The 22,713-nt window shown below is 41.0% G+C and overlaps 1 protein-coding gene across 4 annotated transcripts in view; it reads left to right on the top strand.

Annotated features, from left to right (window-relative positions):
* sema5a (sema domain, seven thrombospondin repeats (type 1 and type 1-like), transmembrane domain (TM) and short cytoplasmic domain, (semaphorin) 5A) overlaps positions 1-22,713 on the top strand; it is a 153,410-nt gene that overhangs the window by 79,792 nt on the left and 50,905 nt on the right. For all 4 annotated transcript variants that reach the window (XR_015131032.1, XM_086306105.1, XM_086306103.1 and 1 more), the window contains exons 8-14: positions 610-895; positions 3,223-3,358; positions 8,323-8,527; positions 13,812-14,019; positions 15,736-15,853; positions 19,813-19,994; positions 21,196-21,339. Coding sequence is in view for 3 of the 4 variants with exons in the window: in XM_086306105.1 (XP_086162231.1) it covers positions 610-895; positions 3,223-3,358; positions 8,323-8,527; positions 13,812-14,019; positions 15,736-15,853; positions 19,813-19,994; positions 21,196-21,339 (1,279 nt within the window). In the remaining variant the exon portion in view is untranslated. The remainder of the gene's footprint in view (positions 1-609; positions 896-3,222; positions 3,359-8,322; positions 8,528-13,811; positions 14,020-15,735; positions 15,854-19,812; positions 19,995-21,195; positions 21,340-22,713) is intronic.

The following is a 22,713-nucleotide window of genomic DNA, read 5'->3' as shown; positions in this document are numbered from 1 at the left end:
ACTAATTTTATGGCGAATTGATTTTTTTTCCACACTGCCCTCCAAAGGTGCAGAGGAGAAAAGAGTTGAAACGAGGAGGTGCTGGGGAGGGGGTAGCTTTCATTTAAACCTGAATTAAATCACTGTCAGTGAGAATAAAGTGTGCGGTTTAAATCCAATAATGTCATACATAAAGATGAACGCTGTAGTCGTGACAGTGTCGTGGAGGTCGTGTGTTTCAGATAGGGTGAAGCTATTACGCTACACCTGTTTTGGTCATTTCTCATCCTAACCTTTAGGTTTGGGGAGTGAAAAATGAGTTTTCTTATTACAACACAACGCCATTAATAACATAGCCTGTAGTTATTAATCCTGATCACCTGCTGTTGTGTGGGCTGAGTGCTCGCACACACTGCGAGTCAATCAGTCATAGCACATACCTCGTTCGCTCTCCCACTCCGTCTTACTCCCACAACCTTAAATAGTTTTCTTTCTGTATTTTTTCTCCTTTTCTCTGCACTTTATCTTTCTTTTGGCATCCTTCAATTTTTCTTTCTATGTCTTCTTTCTCTTTCGGACATGCCACCTCCCATTCATTCCCCTCCTCTCTTGTAACCTTTGCCTCAACAGAGCCGAATTTTGTGTCATCCTACGATATTGGCAACTTCACATACTTCTTCTTCCGGGAAAATGCAGTGGAGCACGACTGTGGTCGGACGGTGTTTTCCCGCGCCGGGCGGGTGTGTAAGAACGACATCGGTGGCCGCTTCCTCCTGGAGGACACGTGGACAACCTTCATGAAGGCCAGGCTGAACTGCTCCAGACCAGGAGAAATCCCCTTCAACTACAACGAGCTGCAGGGAACTTTCTACTTGCCTGAGCTGGAGCTGCTCTATGGCATTTTTACTACTAATGTGTGAGTGACATGAACCGTAATATTTATTGTTCCATCCACAGAAAATTAGCAAAACCCAGATAATTTAGCTACTGTTGCTACACCTCAAGCTTTCTGATCTCACGTGGCAAGTATCATGTGGCTAATGCTAGCTACTTGACTAGACATTCTCCTCCTGCTAAGAACCTGGGTTTCCCATTGTTACTGCCTAATCCATACCAGAAACACGCCAAAAGGCCTTCCTGTCCTTTCCTTTCACAATAAAAGTCTGTTACGTCTATATTGAGATTGCAGTAGCTTAAAATGGTGACATGGTAGTACCTATACCTCTGTGGCTTCCCTCAGGGCAACTTGGCTTCCTTGCAGAGTCCAAAGACATGCATAAAGTTTGGTGATTCTAAACTGTCCATAGGTATGTGCATAAGTGATTGCCGGTCTCAGTATTCGACCTGTGACAGACTCGCGACCTGCCCATGGTGTACTCTTACCCTATGCCCGCTGGGATAGGCTCCAACTCTCTGCTGCTCTAATAAGAATAAGGCAGAAGAGAATGGATGTATGGATGAAGGGATAGTCTTAGTTTAGTGAATACAGTAAAGTAAAATTCAACATATGTTTTTAAACCTTAAAGTTTGACTTTAATTCATAACATTTTGCATATAAGAAACAAAAATGCTGGCACGCACGTAGTGGAGGCGATCACTGCCATCGAAGTCAGATGAAAGAAGAGCTCTTTGTAGAAACAAGAAAAATGTAACACGTGCGTTACTTTACACACTGAGACTGATGCCAGGTAACAATAGTTCAGTGATTTTCATCAGTCAGCAGCAAGAAAATGATTTTTAAAAATCTGTAGCTGTGTTAAAAAAAAAAAGTTCATATATTGTTGTACAAGTTTTTTAAAAAGTTCGGGTTTCTGTGTGCTGATCGGGTACTGAATTACTAAACTTTTTGCTGTGTGTTGCCAACAAAACACATTTTAAGTATACCCTCAAAAAAGCAAGTGAAAGTCTGGAACGACTTGATTTGAGAACCACTTCTAGTGTCAGACTGAATTTTCCAGCAAAAAAGAAAAATCAGAAACCTAGAAAAGTTATCTTAAAAATGTTTCTTCAAATGTGTGTGTTTGTTTGTTTCAAATCATTCACCAATTATTCATTTTAAATTATTTTCCTTGGTCTTTGATATCATGACTAATCAGAATAATTCAGTTGTTTATTCAGCATTTATTTGGTTATTCTTTTAAAAATTATATTTTTTGTTTTCATGTTTTTCACATAAATTTTAGTTCATTTTAAATGGGAAATTCTGTATGAACATGCTATTAAATTGGGTTATACATATAGCTGGTTCACAGCAAAAGTTACAAGTCAAGGTATTTTAAATTTTAAGGTAAAGATCGTACAATATAATAGAGGACAAAACAGGACATATCTTTGTTATATTTTATGCAGCGAGTGTATATAATTGAGTGTTGTGTAACCGTATTATTGTCTAGAAATGTTCATCCTCATAGCCCAAGTTATGTACAAAGAGGGCTGCAAATCCCATTTATTCCCCACAAAAGAAGCTTATCATCTTGCTCCACACTATATTAGGTATATGGGAGTATAATGAAAAGTATTGTTTTTTTGTTGTCGTAAACATCAAAACCCTTTCCCTCTTTTTGTCTCGCCATCTTTCTTTCCTCCTCCTACCTCGCTCATACACACAAACACACCTGTGCGCCCCCACGTGCACACACAGGCCATTATTAAAAGCTGAGTAATCAATTCTGTATGGTCAGTGCCTTCACATTGCTGAAAAGAAGTCTTTTGAAGGGTATTGGAAACATTTCCCCCTGCAGGCACAGAGTTTAATGAACAGCTGCACTGGATTATAATTCACACCGCCCAACTCTCACTGTTTGAGTTGAGAGTTAATACTCTCATTCTTTACTTTCTCGTCCGAGGGAGGAGACCGGTACTTGTTGAAACTGACAGCTTAAAAAGTCAAAGCTGTATTTCAAGCATGAGATCTGTACAGTTAATCAGACAAGGCGAACAGCTTAATTGTGTCCCATTGCTGGATTTATATTCCAATAATGACCATCACTTACCCCGGCGTCTGCGTCTGTCTGTCAGTGTTTGATTTGTGTTGTTTGTGAGCAGTGCAGACATAAAGAGGTCAGCTGTACAAATACCAAGAAATGCTGAACAGATTTCTACTTGCAGTATAGTCCCCCTTTTTTGATTTTGGTTATTCTAACACTTACTTCTGTTTCTCTCTGTCTCGACATTCATCCTTTCCATTCTCTCATCACCCTCTGTTGGATTCTTCCTGCCTTTTTTTATCTTCCTGACATTCAGAAACAGCATTGCTGCCTCTGCAGTGTGTGCCTTCAATCTCAGTGCCATATCACAGGCTTTCAACGGGCCCTTCAAGTATCAGGAGAACTCAAGGTCGGCCTGGCTGCCCTACCCAAACCCCAACCCAGACTTTCAGGTAATGAAACTATTTAAGTCTGTTTATTTCGCAAACAAACCACAAATGCTTAAAAAATGTGTTTAATTTAGTCCCAATAATGCTCTCAGCTCTGTTGGACTAAAAGCCAAAAAGCGTTACAGTTATTGACTGTGCAATGGAGACCTCACTCACTATACAGAGAACCCGGGTTAAGCCTGGTAACCAAACTCACTAGCATGCTAACACTATTGCTAACGCTATTTTGCTAATGAGAATGCTAATTACTTCAGTTATCCCAATCCAGAGCTTTCGAACTCCACCTAAATGTTACAGATAGAGTCGATCAGATTTATGCTCTGGGGTTTGATGTCTGCACAAAAATTAATGCTTGTCAAGGCCAAAGTTTTGGACCAGTGATGCATTCCTCCATGCTGCTAGCATAGTTAAAACCATATGTGATGGAGCAGCTTTTTAAAGGATGTATGTGAGGTAAAGTTGAGATCTAGCTGCCCTTCTGTGATTGTGACTGATCTCTTTCTTTTTAAGCTAGGGGTCATTTAGACTCAACACACAATCAAATCAGTCATACAGTACAGCTGGGAGCACGCCCAAGGAAATATATGCATTTAGTGTGCATGCTGCATGTGTATGCTGATAAATAAATGTGTGCTTGCTTTGATCGGCCTTGGTCAGAGTCCGAGGAAGCTCTTCACTCTCATTAATTTTCTCTCTCTTTCAGTCACCTCTCTCCTCTGCTCATGAGCACACACATTACGACCGCTCGTTATAAAATCCAGTGATTTTTACAATGGCACAATCATTCCTTGAAGATGTCTCATAGCCTCGTTCTGTGAACTGTGGGCCTCCTAATAAACTGTCCTTGTTTTGCACAAGTGGCACTTTATGTTTATGCTCCATCCTAAAACCCGCAGGGGCAAACCAAGCACCTTATTCTGATTTGAAGCACTCCTCCATACTGATGGCATAGCGGGAATGCTTTATTAGCAGAAGAAGTGGCTCTCAGTTGTTGCAGGCTTAGCAGATAGCGAATGAGCTAATCCTCGCAGCTCTCCGTGAGGGATTCAAATCCCTCTGAGGCATGGCTACCAGTGGTGAGCAAACCCCTTGTTTCCACACATCATGGCCCTCGACCGTTTTCCCACCAACAGATGCATGAGTATTCACGATGCCTACTATCGAGAACTAACGCAGACACGTTATCTGCGGAAAAAGTGGCTGAAATGCACATAGAGAAAAATGCTGGGTGTGATAGTACATACATATGAATTTGTAAGCTGTCACTGTCACCACGTATTCACATTTCTGCACATCAGCACCATCAAGAAAACCAGTGCTCCTTATCTGGTCACAGATGTATCCTCTTCAGCACCTTGTACATGTAGGTACATCATCGGTGGGGGGGTTCTATGCACTATAGACTTTTATACGGCTTCTTCCTCTTCCATCTCATCTTTCCACTTAAGCTCAGGCACAATGGCTGATCCTCACCACTGGACCGATGCGCACTTTATCTAGGTTTCAGTGACATCTTCATCAAGCATTTGTCAATGTTGAAGGATTAGATTTACGAGCACAGGATTTATAGCCTGTCCTTTTTTTTCAGGCCTTTCTACAAGCACACCTACAAACCTACACACACACACACACACACACGAGTGAATGCACAAACAAACACCTACAGGAAACTTGCAGCCATGAAAGCCACTGGCCACGTACATGTCTACCGTACACAAATACGCCCTCAAAAATAAAGGGTTATAGATTGCTGCCAAATAGAGATAATTATGACTGCGAGCTCATCACTCAACACACACATACTGGTCATTGATTGAGAGCTTAATTCCCTGTCTGTCTGCAAAGAAAAGCCCCCCATTTATTTGAACCACGCGGATTGATTCTGGAGAGTTTATTCAGGCGATGAGTCATGTTTGCTGTACATTAGGAGCTAATGCCTTCTATGAGTTGTATAGGTTTTCTGTCACTCTGTAATTGCTAACAGTAAAAACACATTCATTGCTTATGTCTGAAAATAAACTTTAAAGTTCAACTCAAACCCAAATATGAATGTCCTTATTATGGTTTATATTTAGATGTCAGGAAAATAAAAGTGTCAGTTTTCTTTGCCTTCCTTTGGCTGTTATATATAATCATAAAATTGACCAATAAAATAACCAGATTTAGTTCTAACCCACATTGTTTTTAAAATACTGAATAACCTGGAAGGTTAGGGGGAAGAGAGTGGAATAGCATGCTATCAGACCGACCCACCTGGATGGATTTCTGAGTGGCACTTATCATCCTGCCAGAGCGCAGTCCACTGGTGATGCACGAGACAGCTGATGTTGGATGGGTCCTCAGCCAAATAATGGCTGTGTCCCTCACCTTGACTGTACTGAGGAAATCACAACATCCATCTCACGGTTCATTCACAGATGTCATAGACCCTCACTGGTCAGTGTCTGACTTTGTCTCACTGTGGCAGAAATATAGTCACAACGACACTCTGGGATTCAGAGACACGCACACAATGCAAGGACAAACCGCAAAAGGAAGCCTTACACGTGCGTTGCTATTCAGGCTGCATCGCGTAGACACGCAGCACATTTTTGGCACAAGCAGGAAGTTCATTTTAGGCAGTCTGGCACATGGGCACACTCATTGTTGCTCCTGCTTGTCCTTCAGGGCTTTAATTTCCCATTTCCTGATGTGGCGAGGGCACTGATCCATTCACCAGTGTGGGGAAGCCCTCTACGATTCTCATCTGTCAGCCCTGGGAAGGCCGAGGATTGATCTCTATAAAGTCTCTGTCATGTTCATACTGTAGCTAGTCAGCAGGAACTAATTACCACCCAAGGTCCAGTTTCAACCAAGTAAGAAATGAGTGTGTATAGTTATCCTGGAGCAAACATGATCCTATGTACAAAACAGTCATTTGGGCTGATGCAAGTGCAGAACAAAGCTTATTTTGCTTTTCTCTGCTTTATCAGTTAGTATAGGACTATTCTTTGTGAACTGGGCCTCAATCCATGATCCTGAACCCAGCCTGGGACCTCTTTTACTGAAGAGGACATGCATGGTTAGCTTTACTCATCCAGCTCTCCCTCAGCAGAAATGGCTTTATGCCTCACCTTGTCCCTTTCAGCTTGGTGGAGAAAAGGATCTACATTTCCACTTTAAAAAGCATGAGGATCATCCTGTGAATACCAAGTGCCTCGCAAACATTGACTTTTAGAGAGCTGAGAAGCACAGCCAGGTTTTCAGTATATAGCTTTCAGGTAATCCAATGTGTTTTCAAATAGTTTATGTACCTTTAAGAAGTACAGTTAGGTCCATATATATTTGGACACTGCCACAAGTTTTGTTTTTTTTACCTGTTTACTGAAACATTCCGATTATAGGTATATAATGGACATGGAGATAATGTGTAGACTCTCAGCTTTTATTTGAGGGTTGTCACTCAAACAAGCCTTTTGTTGATCTACATATTTTATTTTATTTTATTTTATTTTATTTTTTACATTATTTACATTTGATCTTTTACATTGTATATAATGTCTATTGATTTTATTGTTTATTTTAATATTTTAATATTTGTGTACAGCGCTTTGTGATTGCCTGTCTGCGAAAAGCGCTTAATAAATAAAGTTTACTCACTTACTTACTTACTTACATTTAAACTGGACGAAGGGTTTAGTAACTTTCGAGCCACTGAAATGAAGGTATTGTGTTAAAAATGCTTTAGTTCCTCACATTTTTATGCAATCTTTTTATTTAAAAAAAAAAGACAGCTTTAAGTCTGCACTTCCACTGCATCTGAGTTGTTTCATTTAAAATCCATTGTGGTAATGTACAGAACTAAAAGTAGAAAGAAAAAGTCTCTTCCCAAATATTTATGGACCTAACTGTAGATACACTTTACAGTTTGTTTAAAATCTCAGTGATCACGTTACACAGAAAGTTGCAAAGTGTTTTTTTTTTTTTTTTTACAATAGTAGTGCACTGTGATGTGTGATAGTGATGGCTGGAACTATACTGAATTTGAAAAACGACGTTTCAAAATCGTAAAAATCGTTTTAGTAACATCCAATAAAAAGATTCAGTTAACAATACAGTTTTAAAAATGAACACACTTGGGTTTTACAATGTCCTCTAACGTGAAAAAGGAAACCATACTCCTCTTGACTCCTTAATATTTCCGTCTTTAAAATCCCATTTGGAGAGTGTTCACTTTATTGAACTGTTTTTTTTTTTTTAGTAATAGACTCTGGGAAATATGTTACATAGCGGATATTTCTTATTATAAGCCAGCGCCGCAGCACTGACTCTGCTTCAGTCGCAGGTCTCTACCGGGACTTGAGAACTCCAAGTAAACAATGCCTGATAAAATCTAATTTATCTGTAACAATGGAATTCACTCATTTCTGTGAGACACTTCTGTTGTTTTGACTGCAGATTTTTACAGTCCAAAAATCGTGGGTGCAAGCCATTTTGAGTGCAGGGTGGGAGTTCTTTGGTTGAATGATATTGTTGCATGCTTTATTTTCAGAGTAGCAATAACGAAGACCTGAAAAGTGATTTAAGAAGATACTTTTGAGGTAAAGAATGACAAAATCAAGACACACTGTTATGGGGGTACCAATAAAGCTCACCAGCAATATATATGCATATGAGGAGAAGAATCTAATGAAAGAGATAACTACTTGCTCAGTCAAACATCACATTCAGACTCCTTCCATCAGCCTCGGTGTATTGACTACAAAGTCTTGAGGTTGTGAGGATAGAAAACCAGTGCAACGACTCAGCAATTGACTTTCAAGCCTTGTTCATTTAATCATTCAATCCCTCCCTTTTCCATCTCTGGTGGTACTTCTGAACAAAAAGCTTAAGCTTATTAACTTGCCATCCCAGAGGCTTTTATTAATGAAATCAGTCAAACCTTTTCTTTTTTTTCTTCCTTTCCGACTCCCCTACCTTCCCCACAGTGTGGCACCATCGACTCCGGCGCTTACGTGAACCTGACTCAAAGAAACTTGCAGGATGCGCAGAAGTTTTTACTGATGCATGAGGTGATCCAACCTGTGGTTCCTGTGCCCTACTTCATGGAGGACAACGTCCGCTTCACTCATGTGGCAGTGGATGTTGTGCAGGGGAAAGACACGCTGTTCCACATCATATATTTGGCCACAGGTAGGTCTTTAAGATTGCATCTACATATTTCTTTTTCATGCACATTGAGTTTTGGACCTTCTGATGTCAATGTGTGACATATTAAAGGGTCTAAAAATAAATTTTCTCTATTAGCTTCTTGTTATGAGGAACAGTATCCTACATAAACATGTTATTTATTTAAAGTGGGCAAAATTAGAGCTAAATTTGTCTTAATTCATAAAAAAGGGTCATTATTTTTCAAATGTTAGCTTTAATTGTTACTTCGACAGCCATGAATATTGGTTGTCACAGTAAAATACTTAAAATTATACTCTCATAATTGAAGTGCACTCTGTACGTGAAAAATAGGGGGCTGTGTGAAGACAAATGAAACCAATCTATCAGTATGATTATCATGTAGACGCCAAAGCTCTGTCTTTGACATGGGTTTAAATCACTTTTTTACCTCCATATGTTCTCCATATGCACTGACGCAACATAAACTATTATGCAGGCAGGCTCACCACATGTCACTCCCATGCAATCCCTCATGAAGAGATCATAAATACCATGAAACAACAGACAGCGATGCATCAAAAGCAGACAGATGGATAATTAATAACACACACACATTCAGCCCTTGCACGGTTACCCAGTCTGACGTGCGTGGTGCCGTCTGCTTATCAGTCCACTGTTTGATCATAATGGCGTGACAATATGTGATGTTAGACTTGGCAAGGTGGGGGAAACGGTATCAGCAAGACACCAGATAGGCACCAGGGTGTCTTTATTATGATATAACACACATACGTGGATTATGAACAGGTGTACTGAGCAGAATTTGAATGTAGTGACCCACTTCACTGTGCTAATGTACCATAAGCCCACTGGGAAATGTCAACATGATCTTCCTGTTGTAGCGTCAGTGTTATTTTTGGATATCTCATATACAAGCACACAAGCTCTTTTTCTCCCTCTTACTTACACACACACGAAAACACACACACACAAACACACACACAACCTGTTCCAGTTCGCTGCCTCCGTGCTTGGCATCTCCCTCAAAAACTCCCCTCTCATTGTTTGCATGGGGCTGTGATCAATGTAGCATTGGACCAGAGTTGCCCACACTGCAAGTTCCCTAGACACTAACCAGACGCTAATGAAAACATCTGAAATGCCGCCAAGGCCACTGGCTAGCACACATACTGTACCTAATCACATGCCATTATTAACGCCTAAACACACCCCACTGATTGGGGCCATTGTGGAAAAGCTGCTAGCTACAACTAGGGGTCCAAAGATGTGAAGGTGTGGGGGTTTTCAATTTGAACATGTGGCAAGCAGTCACCTTGTTTTTCAGCCCTCGTTAGGAGTTTCTGCCCTGAAGCAGTATTTATTTTCTTTCCATTAACGTGAACAGAATTCAGTTAAAAGCAAAAGACTTTTAAATTCATTGTTCACCGCAGTGCTAAACTTTTAACCAGGTAAATCCTTTAAGAAAAAAAACAATGCTTTTCTTACTCATAAGGCATTAATGATTAAAACTTTAGCTAATTAGTCATTTGCAAAAGTAATTAGATACAGTAACTGTGACCTTAGACGTCCTCACACGGATGCATATAAAGCATATCAGAAGTAAGACATATACATATATTAATATAAGCTACATTTGCAACAGCACAAAAATAGAAGTAGGATTACATTAATCTTTGATTAAACAGATAATGCTATAATTATCTATTATAATTTATCTGCTATGATTTAACTTTGAGCAAATAAGAAGTTAATGATTTTGATTAAATATGAATCGAATGATCTGAAATCATTGCACTGTATTTTTAATTAAACTTCAACATACAGTCACAACGTTTTTCTGAAACACGTGTGCACAATAAAATAATCTTGGATTTAAAAATAGAAAACCTTTTTTTTAAACTAATTTGAAAGTACGGGGTAAGAATAACACCTATGCACATATAGTAGCTGCCTACACATAAATAGTAGGGGTGCAACGATATTCGTATCGATATTGAACCGTTCGATACAGTGCAGTTCAGTACGCATATGTATCGAACAATACAACATTTGTAATTTATTTTATCAATTTTCCTTCTGATGATGCTGTCTGTGTTCGACTACTCCGCCTAGGCTGCACTGTCGAGCGCAGATCCACTGAGCGCTCAACACAGACAGCATAGTCAGAAGGAAGAGCGCAGGGCAAGCTAGCAAGACAGAAGTTAAGCTCTACTTGCAACAGGCAAATTGAACCTCATTCAGATCTGGCGTTTGGAATTATTTTGGTTTTCATGTGACGTATGACCCTGAAGGTAAGCGAGTCATGGACTAAAGTAAAACAGTATGTTGGATGTGCCATGCAATGCTCAATTACATTGGTGTGAACTAGTGTGTTAGCGCAGTTAGCTCGTTAACGTGTTGGCCGTCTAGCCCCATGCACGGAGCGATCGGCGGTAGCTCGTTAACGGAGATTTGCCGTGTTGTGGCGTTAAGGTCATTTCAACGAGATTAACCTGAAAGCACTAGTGGGAACACAACAAATATGACTGCACATTTACGCCGACATCATCCTAGTGCAAAGACAAGTGGAAGCAGACACAAAAAAGCAAGCATGCTACTAACTTTAGCCGAGTCATTTAGACAGCTGTTAGCACATGATTCTCCTTATGCTGCTGAGAATATAGCCCAGAAGAAGCGGATAGTATAGCTTTTATTTTGGAAAGAGCCATTTCTCTGTAATAAACTCTCTTTTCCAAAGATGAGTGATTCCTCAATCAGATACAGGGCTTGCAAAATCGCTAGCCCGACGTCCCGGAGCTAGCGATTTTTTTCAGTCGGGCTACCAAAATCTTTCTCTTCCCTGCCCGTCAGGCTATTGTAGGAAAAATATATGTCAATGCTTTTGCATTCTTTCAGAAATGTAGCTGGGTAATTATGTCATTGGCATCGGTGAGCCACTGTCAATATGTGACATATTGAAGTCGCGTTTGAATTTGCGCTTGTTTTTTTGCTTTCACTTTGCAATCGTGCGAACTGTGTATAGAGAGCGACAGCACTGATCTGTGAGTGATGATAATTTGTGCACCAATTCCTCTGACATCATCTTATTAATCGTTAGCTTACTATGCAAACATGACAAGTGAAATCTCCCGCAGCTTAAACATGTGAGAGGTTGATCCCGCAGAGAATCGCTGAGCTTATGTGAGTCCGTGTGTAAAAGCATTTCAGTTCTGCTGAGCCAAATAAGACAGGTCAGGGTGAAGAAGTGACAGCCAAAGAAAAGCTTACCACAAAACGGAGAAGTTATGACAAATCAGACTATAAGGCAAAAAGAAAGTGCAGCTTTATGGTTTCATGGACAAAAGAATTTCTGTGGCTGTGATATGACGAGCTAAATAACCAGAGCTGCACATAAGTGGTCCGCAGGTGCGCATTCGCTGTCAAAATAAAAAACACGCACAAGGGTTAGGGTTAAATTTAAAAACTGTACTTTTGAGTTAAAATATATATTTATAATTTTAATAAATGACAAATTAAAAATGCATGAACATTTTTTTGTATCGAAAAAATATCGAACCGTGACACCAAAGTATCGAACCGAACCGAACCGTGAATTTTGTGTATCGTTGCACCCCTAATATATAGTATAATATGAAGGATGATAAATGGTGATACTACTAATTAATACTATTTTGTCTTATGCCATACGTGTTATTATTTGCCACGCTTGTGGATCAGTCTACCTAATGACTGCTGGCCTGCTGAGACTTTTTAAAACTTATTTTACTTTTCATATATTTTACTTTATTTTACTTTTCATATATTTAATGGCATGTTCATTGAATCATTCCTTTACATGGTTAATCCTCTTTTATTATATTTGTGTATCTATTTGTTCACTTTAGTTTCCCTTACATCTTTTTTTATCTGTCAGGTGGGTGTCGATATCTAGGTGGGGTTGTAGGGACAGAGGGGTGATGAGAGGGATGAGTGAAAAAGGTGTTTGTGCCCGGCTGTGTATTTTTGTTTATTTTCTCCTTTTAATGTGTACAGAAATCTGAGTTGCATCTTTATTGTATGAGAAGTACTTTGAAAATAAAGTTTTGATTGATTGATTGATTTATACAGTACAATATGAGTGAGTAGCTATCTATTAGCTAGCTAGCTAGATCAGCTAGCTATCAATAGCTACCTTAATGTTAGCCACAATTAGCACAATTAAAGTAAGCTACTTTTTGCTGCTCCCTTATTCACACGGGGTCTCCACAGCAAGTAGTGGCCCAGTATGTTTGATTTGGTAGATTTAAACCCTTCCTGATGTAACCCAAAAGGAGTTTGTGTCTCCTCCCAGGGAAAAAAACAGTGGATTGTTTGCTTGCTAATGCATAAACCACTGCACTATGGAGCTACTCCCTATCCTCTATCTAATCAACTAAATTCAGCTCATGTTTCTGGTTCCAACCCAGAACTCCATCCCTTTAATGTCTCTGCAAAGGTAGTAACTCTAAGACCCATATATTTATGGACTACAGGCAGAGTGGTCTAATATCTGGCATCCAAAACAAGCAAGCCAGCCAACTCCCAAATACCAAAGTAATGTAGCCTTACTGGGATTCTACACTTCTTGCTACTTCCAGAACTAATTGCTCGCTTGCCCATAGTACTGGGGGCAAAACCTAACTTCTGCATCCCCTGCCTTAAAAATATCTATTAGCATGTCACGTCTTCCGTAGGCATCACTGTGCACCTAATTATTTTTTCTTCACCCAGGGGATTGCATGTATAATAGATGATATTTGTTTTAACTCTCTCCAAAGAAAATGTGTCCCTAACCTTATCCCATGGGGCCCACCTTTACAGAAAATAAGGTTCGGGACACATTCACGGTGACATGGATTTACACACTCCTCTCTCTCAAAGCTACAAAGAGGTTTTATCCCCTGGAATATCCCTCAAAGCAAAGTAGGCCAGAAATCATGGATTCAGGTGCCATATCAATTCCCTGGTTGCATCGACAGTGCTGCATGTTGACGGCATAACAGAGCTCGGCACACCAGCCATCGCCATTCTTTTTGACAGTATTATTTCACAGCCGCTGTGTTAGGAAGCAATTGTTATTTGTGTGCGCTCGCACCCTGAGTTCACATCCAGCAAATATGTGTTGTTGTTGTTTACCCTCCTCAAACTCCTCTATTGTTACCATGGCTCTCTTTTTGCTCTTTCCTCCACCTTTTCTTGTTCAGAAAATGACCCTCCTTCCTCTTTGTGACCAAATCTTCACCTCAGCTCTTTCTCTCTCTTCTAGATTACGGTACTATCAAAAAAGTGCTTTCCCCGCTCAACCAGTCTACAGGGAGCTGCCTTTTAGAAGAGATCGAGCTGTTCCCTCCCAGGAAGAGGCAGCACATCCGGAGCCTGCTGATCCTGCACAGCCGCAGCGAGCTATACGTGGGTGTGAGAGACCAGGTCATCAAGATCCCGCTCAAGAGATGCAGCTACCACAAGAGCAGAGAGTGAGTACATGCGCAAAGAAACCAACAAACCAACACCGTTAATCTCAGTTGAAATGGTCAAAAAAGCAAATGTGCTTACAACGAAATTTTAAAGCTCCCTCTTTCACGAGATGCTCTTTATCTGAGGGAGCCAGGCCTTTGTGTTGATCAGGGGCCTTTGGTGAGATTAAAAATCCTCTAAATCAGCTTTGTCTGAGCAACTGGAGGTGCCCACGGCTGCCCTGTCTCGATGTCGCTCATTGTCATTGACCCGCCCACAAAACCACATGTTTTCTGCCTCGTGCACAGTGCTGCAGCGACCGTGTGCGTGTGTTTATCAGATATATTGAGTTTCTGTCTGTCTGGAAGAAGCTCCATCAAGGTATAAATATTGGCAAAGAAAACCTGAGACAGAGGCCGGGGTGTGAAGACTCACTAAGATTGGGATCCCATCCATCATGGCACACAGGAAAGGAATCACACCTGCATACCTTGTCTCTCGCACAATGAGCTGTTATTGGAATACACAAAAGACTTAAGGCTTCATATTACAGCTGTGGCTCTGTGATATATGCTGCAGCCATAATGGCACTTCATCACATCGCTGATGCTTTTTTTTTTTTTTCTTAAAGAGAGAATTCAGAACAGAAAAAAACAGATAAAAGTAATAAAATCTTGGACACGGACTGGCAGCTACAGGGAGTGTTTCTGGGATCATCACTGACATTTCTTTGAGGTTTGCCTATTTGAAATATTAGACGGCTGTCTCCGTGTTTTGCTGTGTGGCTCACCGATGGGAGGTGTACGATCTGTACAGCCCTTAAGGCCCCATGAAAGACAGGTACTGACGTGTTACTTCTCCCTTTCATTTTGTTCTCCTGTCTTTGGCCCTGATATTTTGTCTGGACACCTACAGTCACCCAGACATTATGTCAGCCACTTTGTGTGTGCAGGAAAGCATGAGTCTTCCCTTTCTGCAATTTTATACAGCCAGATAGGGTAGGATCATGTGTTGCTTGCATAAGCTCACTTGTTTGTGTGTGCATGCGGTTCATTGTTATGAAACCCACGGACAACTTTGTTACATTTCACTAGGGGCATGTCAGGCAACATTGAAGCCTGCGGCTCAAAGATATGTCATTGTGCTGTCAGTGCAGACTTTTATTTATATGAAAATAGTAACATCGGGCTTTTTATTGCACTCAGCAAAACATCTGAAGCGGATACGGCAAAAACAGACCCAGTTATCTTTACTACAGCATTCTCATGTGGGAGCTGATAAGCTATTTGAGTCAGGAATGTATGTGTGCCCGTATGTGATGGCATGAATGTAATCCTGGTGTTTGACTGAAGATTACCTGAAAAATCAGTCACTAAACTGTGTTAGGAGATAATTCTAGGATGCTGATGCATTGCAATGCATGATGGTGATTTACATTCCCACTGTAAATTTTCTTCTTTGTCCTCTCCCAAACGCTCTCTGTACCCCTCTCTTGTTTTTTTTCTTATTTCCTGTGCCGTCACTCTTTTGACACTTTCCCCAGCATTTTATCTCTCGCAGTTCTATATTTCCATACATCACCTATTCCAGCACCTTATCGTTTAGCTCTCCCAGTAATCTCCCTCTTCTTCCTGATATTTGATTTCATGTCAAGCAACGATGCAGAGGTGTCTGTATGCATACATGACAGGTTAATAAAAGCCCATTAAATGCCGAACTTGATTCTCTCCTTTCAGAGCCTGTGTAGGAGCGAGGGACCCGTACTGCGGTTGGGACCTGCTGCTAAAGAAATGCACCACTCTGGAGGAAAGCATCAGAATGAGCCAGTGGGAGCAAAGCATCTCAAAATGCCCGGTGAGTATCATGAAGCTATTGTGTGATGTGCACAGACTTCATTGTAGCTTACTTGCTTGGTGTTTGATTGCTTTAGTTTTCTTTTTTCAGCTTTCAAACTTAACAAAAGTTGGCAGAAAACACAATAATCCTTGCTCCACCTGCAAGCTCACTCTCTTTTTTGCATGTATTCGTTTCTTACATTAATTTGTACTCTTCCCCATTGAAAGCTACATCCTGCTCTCCAGATCTTCACGGCTCACGAGCAGTCCCTAAAACCAGCACTGTGAAACATATCCTTCCCAACAACAAAAGACATCTCAGGACTGAACAACTTGACTTTATGGGAACTGCATGTACCCTCAGAATGATCGAGGACGCTGCCTCAATCATTCACCTCCGGCTGCTGGTTCATTAGCACAACAGTTCTTCCATTTATTTTTAACGTGCACCAGCATTGGGAGCCGTATTAGGGGGCGGTAAGCCTATCAATTTGAGCAGTGTTTCACAGACATCAGTTTCAAGCCAGTCAAGAGTGCTGTGTAGCTCTTTTATGTGGCTTTATATTCAGGGAAATATTTGGCACTCAAGCCATGGCATCTGTCAGCAGAGCTCTGGCAGAAAGCTAGCCAACACCACATCCGCATATCCATTAAGAGCATACATGAACACAATTACACATGCATATATGTGCATGAATAAGCATTACCATTACCAACTGCAACAGTGAGTTTTTTCTTTGTGCCAGAGGCAAAAGCTTCATGAGCTCACCACAACATTTCTAGTCAATATTTTATCAAGATCACATTTTCACTGAAGCAATTTCAGCTTCAAAACATTTAGCTCTGCTACTTATGATCAGTTGAGCATTTTGGTGAATCATTTTAATGTGCGGGAAATTTACATCAAGAGTACAGTTTGGCCATATTTCAGAGCTGCAACATCACTGGAGTGCCCAAAAGCACAAGGTGTGCAATACTCAGAGACATGGCCAAGGTAAGAAAGCCTGAAAGACGACCACCACTGAACAAGACACACAAGCTGAAACGTCAAGACTGGGCCAAGAAATATCTCAAGACTGATTTTTCTGAGGTTTTATGGACTGATGAAATGAGAGTGAGTCTTGATGGGCCAGATGGATGGGCCCGTGGCTGGATTGGTAAAGGGCAGAGAGCTCCAGTCCGACTCAGACGCCAGCAAGGTGGAGGTGGAGTACTGGTTTGGGCTGGTATCATCAAAGATGAGCTTGTGGGGCCTTTTCGGGTTGAGGATGGAGTCAAGCTCAACTCCCAGTCCTACTGCCAGTTTCTGGAAGACACCTTCTTCAAGCAGTGGTACAGGAAGAAGTCTGCATCCTTCAAGAAAAACATGATTTTCATGCAGGACAATGCTCCATCACACGCGTCCAAGTACTCCACAGCGTGGCTGGCAAGAAAGGGTATAAAAGAAGAAAAACTAATGACATGGCCACCTTGTTCACCTGATCTGAACCCCATTGAGAACCTGTGGTCCATCATCAAATGTGAGATTTCCAAGGAGGGAAAACAGTACACCTCTCTGAACAGTGTCTGGGAGGCTGTGGTTGCTGCTGCACGCAATGTTGATGGTGAACAGATCAAAACACTGACAGAATCCATGGATGGCAGGCTTTTGAGTGTCCTTGCAAAGAAAGGTGGCTATATTGGTCGCTGATTTGTTGTTGTTTTGTTTTTGAATGTCAGAAATGTATATTTGTGAATGTGGAGATGTTATATTGGTTTCACTGGTAAAAATAAATAATTGAAATGGGTATATATTTGTTTTTTGTTAAGTTGCCTAATAATTATGCACAGTAATAGTCACCTGCACACACAGATATCCCCCTAAAATAGGTAAAACTAAAAACTACTTCCACAAACATTCAGCTTTGATATTAATGAGTTTTTTGGGTTCATTGAGAACATGGTTGTTGTTCAATAATAAAATTATTCCTCAGAAATACAACTTGCCTAATAATTCTGCACTACCTGTATGTTCACGTCTGGTTTCACACAGTCACAGTGGCTTTGTCCATTTTTTATATCTTCTCTCTATAAGTTGTTGTTATATGATGTAAAATTTTACAAAATAAAAGTGTAAAAATTAAGTTGTCGCTCCCATTTTCCTAACAGTATCACAGCTTAAAGTAATTGTCATCTGTCTAATCATGGACGTGAGACAGCATGGCTTATCTTTTAATCTAACTGTCATTTGGGGGGTTCACATCTCCCCCGCCCCCCAAAATCCAAGTTATTACTTTAAATGCTGATTGAAGATATTACCTGTGTTTCTTGCTGCATAGCCACTAATACTTTAGTTTTTATGCATTTTCAGGTGGCCACATATCACTGCCCACACCACTGATGGCGTATATATTTTCTTGGTTAACCTTTGTCTGGTCCGGTCTAGTCCATTTAGAGTGATCATGAGTTAATCTAAATGAACTTTATATGCTGACACTGAGGAATGGCCAGACAGTAGGAGTCTACAACAATTCATTCGCAGTTTGTAAAACCTGAAAATAAAGAAGCGTTCTTTTATCACAGCTACAGTTTCACTCCCTGTGAGTCCATTAACAGTTTGCAAAGGCTAAACTGGCTGAATGTCTGTTCTCCTGCGAAGTGGAAGCCTGGAGTTGGAGGCCAGTCAAGGGTTTGCACACTGAGTAGTGTTGTGTAGGCAGAGACAGGAGATACGCTTTACCAACCTATTCATAATCGCCATCTGGCTTCACAGTCTCATGTCTGGAAACAAGCAAAAAAATGTGTTTTGCTGTGGTTTTAGGGGAGGTGAAAGTCTTAGTAACAGACATTTTTGTCCCAATTTTAACTCAGGTAAAATGGAAATCTTTACTCAATATTTTTGGTAAGGTATCCGCTTTGCCTGTCCTCCACCAAGCCCAAATCTAAACCATGTTTTTTATATATATATTTTTGAATAAAAAGAGACCCCTCTCTTGCTTTTTCAGTCAGGGAAAGGAAGTATTATTTTTATATTCCATAAAGAAATATGAGTGCTTTTCATCATCTTTCAGATTTTTTCTATTGTCCTCTTTCTGGTGCCTTTTCCCTTCTATTTTGGCATTTTAATGAAAAAAAACTACATTTCCTGACAGTAAAAAAGTAATTTTATTTCTCTTTGGATCTTTATTTTTTAATGAGAGATATATACAGCATGAAATATTCATCTACCAAATCATTTATAGCCTCAGTTGTAAATGATATTGCAATATTTCTGCATTGGCTGTCGCTGTATAGTTGTTTGCTTTCTAGGCAGCCCATTGATGTTGTCTGCCTCAGCCAAGGGTACCCCATTTAGGCACACAGCAGAGTTCAATTACCAAAAAGAGCGGAGGCCAGACGGTATTCTGCTTCTGCCAAAACTGCTGATGATCACGCTCCCTCTTCCCCTTGTGTGAAAGTGTTCTTTGCATTTTTAAATCATCCTGAAATGTTGCGGCGACATGGCTCATATCATCTGCAGCTCTGAATCTCACAACGGCGCTTTTTTGTATTTAGCTCATACGCCTAGGACATCAGTCGTAATTCATAGCGGCTGCAATATCAGAGCCTTCCTGTTCGATTCTGTTTTGCTTCACATATTCAGTTATGAGGCCACTTTTATTTCCTCATATTTCTGTCCTTTGAATGTGTCCATTCACAGCCTTGATCTGCATTTATGAATCTCTATTTTCCCGTTTTCGTCGCTCATCATTTCCTGATGCAATTTTTGTGTATCTTCCTTATGTTTACAGCACATAAATGCGCAATTTGGGGTGTGCTGTAGATGTAATGTTTTTTTTTTCTTTGCATCTATTAGAGGAAAATTGATTTCTGTTTTCATCCACCGATGGGCTGAATTTCACAGAGCAATACCTTCCTGAGAGCATCACTCAATGACCATTTTCTGAGAAAGCCATTACTTTCAGGTGTTTTATTTTTGACCTTCTCTGTTGCTGCTAGGTTCGTAATGTTACAGTCGATGGAGGCTTTGGTGCCTGGTCCGGCTGGTCCACTTGTAGCCACAACGACGGAGGCAGTGCAGGGTCTTGTCTGTGTCGGACGCGAGCCTGCGATAACCCAGCCCCGCAGTGTGGTGGGCAGCAGTGTCATGGGATCAGTGTTGAGGTCGCCAACTGCTCCAGGTAAACTACTTTGTTGATGCAGCAGCACATATGTGCAAATGTTTCTAAATTGTCTATGAATATTTTTGCATACATCTATGTAGGGAATGATAGAACTGGAACTTTGAGTAACGTTTGAACAGCGGGCACGTCAACATTATTCCCCTATTCAGCTGCTCGGTGACTCAAAGGTTGACAGTTCCCAATAGTAAGGTGTACTAGATATGTGGTCTCTAGTCACAGACATAAAACACAAGTTGATGTCCTTTTTGGTCGCTGTATTCAAGATGGCGGGGTAATATAGAGACTTCTACAAATTTTAAATTAAGGCATCAGTTTCTTGGAAGATGTAATTACAGATTAATCAATATGTACTTATAAGTAACATTGATTTTTTTCTATAAAGTAACCTTGAAAACGACTGACTGTACCTTTAAGAGTGAGGTTGAGATGTTAGTTAATTTCCTGGAGAATTGCATCTACTCCTTTGGTATCTACACACAGCCAGTCATTATGTGTTACATCCTCACTGTCACCTATTTAGGGATAACAAGTGTTGATTGGGCGTTGCCTTTTTTTGCACCGCATCAGCTGACGTGACTGTTTTTAACTCTCACAGTTAAAGTTGGAGCTGCATGATTCTTCAGGCGGCTATACAAGGATGTGAGCATATTCATTCATGAAGGATGAGGCATTTTGATGAAGGGAAGTTAGAAACAGTCAATTAATCTTTTGCAGTAATAAATGTCTGAGCGTAATCATAAATGCTTATCTCAAACTCGGAGCCTATTATTACATTTAAAATGAAACAGACACGTGAAAACACATCCCTTTATCTGATTTGTTTCACTGGCTCATTTTCCCTTAATATGTGCTACAAAGATTGGTCTGATCGCCAGCAAGCAGCACAGTGGTGAAGTGGTTAGCACCATCGCCAAAAAGGGAGAAGGTTCAGATTGCAGGCTGGTCCTTACTCTTCCCGTGTGGCTAAATTGACCATAGGTGTGAATGTGATGGTGAATGGCGGCGTGTTTCTCTGTGTTAGCCCTGAGAAAGGTCGTGCTGTTCCTCTGAGCAACATGCGATGAGGAATGGCTTCTCAGCCAAGACCTTCTTCTTAAACAATAAAGACAGGACAATCTGGTACAAGCAAGACCAATTGCACAGCTTCTCAATCAGTGGCTAAAGTCACAGACTGACATTACTTCGTCTGTCACCATAGAAATGGAGCGTGGACGCCCTGGACTTCCTGGTCTCCCTGCAGCACCACCTGCGGTATTGGCTTTCAGGTGCGTCAGCGTTCGTGCAGCAACCCGACCCCTCGCCACGGCGGACGAGTATGCGTGGGCCAGAACCGCGAGGAGAGGTGAATAATGCAAACACAACACCCACACGTATACATCGGTCAACATGAGCCGATTCAAGTAAAAACAAGCTTTACAAGTGGATCCATGCATGTTTAAGTTAAGGGAAAAAGAAAACAACTTTTTTCCCCCATAATTTGCAACCTGCTGTTAGAAAGTACGACTTTGGCTGTGACTTTTTGTTTTCCTCCCCGCCTTCCCCCCTCACTTCTGTCCAAATATGTGACAGCCAATTAAGGAATAAGTGGGATAGGCCTGCGCTTGGGTAATTATCTGGCTTTCACACACAGACTGAGTCCACGTTTTGAAGCTTTGGAGGCTTTGCTGTAGAATAATCGCCTTTTTAAAGATGTTTGTATGGTTTCTAAGCAACCTTGAAGGCCTGAAAAAAACTTTCAAGGAGAAAGTATGCGAAGAAGCAAGGTAGAAAAGGTCAAGAGATGAGTTTTCTTGAGTTAAATGAGGTCAATTAAATAAGGTGAACCTGAAAAGCACTGAGGAAAACTTTAAGATCTTTAGGTGTGTTCGAAAAATATACGAAACAAGCTGTCTTAGAGAAAGTTAATTCCATCCAAGTACAGAGCGGCATTCCTTCTTGGTGTCCATAGTGTCTGATGTTTTTCATCCATCCCCTGCTGTTAACCCGAGGTGAAGGCTGTAAAAGTACAAATAAACACAGTTCAGAGGATACAGGGAAGGAGAAAGGAGACAGAAATTGTTACCAGTTGTCACCATGGCAACAGAAGCAGCGTGATGGGTGAGTAATAGGATACGGCCTTCAAGGATGAACCTTATATTACTTGTTTTTCTTTTTTTTCCCCTCCCAGCACTTTTTCATTTCCTCTCACTCCCTCGTCTAACCTCCTGCCTCCCCCCACCCTCTGGCACTCATTGCTGCTCCTGGAGCAGTCCTTGAGAAAGTGACTGCTCCGCCACGAGCCCTAAGCAAAACATGTACAGAGTGACCGGCACAGCCCACTTACTCAGGAACCAAACCCAAAAAATGCTGGCTGGCACTAAAGACCACAGGAGGCCAGAAGCGCATTTTACACCAACCACCCTTCGATTTCACTCTCCGAGCTTTAATCTCATTTGTTTCATCTCCCCTTCCATCACTGCTTGCTCTGTTCAGCTATTTAAAACACCTTAGGCCACCTTAGAGGCCAGCTGTGAGAGCTGGAAAAGGATCCTTGTAAGACAGGAGTGAAAGGGGAGGAGTCTTGCGTGTGTGTGTGTGTGTGTGTGTGTGTGTGTGTGTGTTAAGTGCTTGAAGAGAGAAATGAACAGGAAAGCAGAGACACTGAAAGAAAATGTGTTAACAGATGAATTATGCTGTGTCAGTTTGAGACTGCCCGAGGGAGGAAAAAGAAAGGGAT

Source organism: Aulonocara sp. 'chitande type north' Nkhata Bay, linkage group LG9, assembly GCF_057382095.1.
Source record: "Aulonocara sp. 'chitande type north' Nkhata Bay isolate Kocher_YH1m ecotype deep benthic linkage group LG9, A_spYH_male_GT1.1, whole genome shotgun sequence".
Taxonomy (NCBI): domain Eukaryota; kingdom Metazoa; phylum Chordata; class Actinopteri; order Cichliformes; family Cichlidae; genus Aulonocara; species Aulonocara sp. 'chitande type north' Nkhata Bay.
This window is presented reverse-complemented; position numbering and strand designations above follow the sequence as displayed.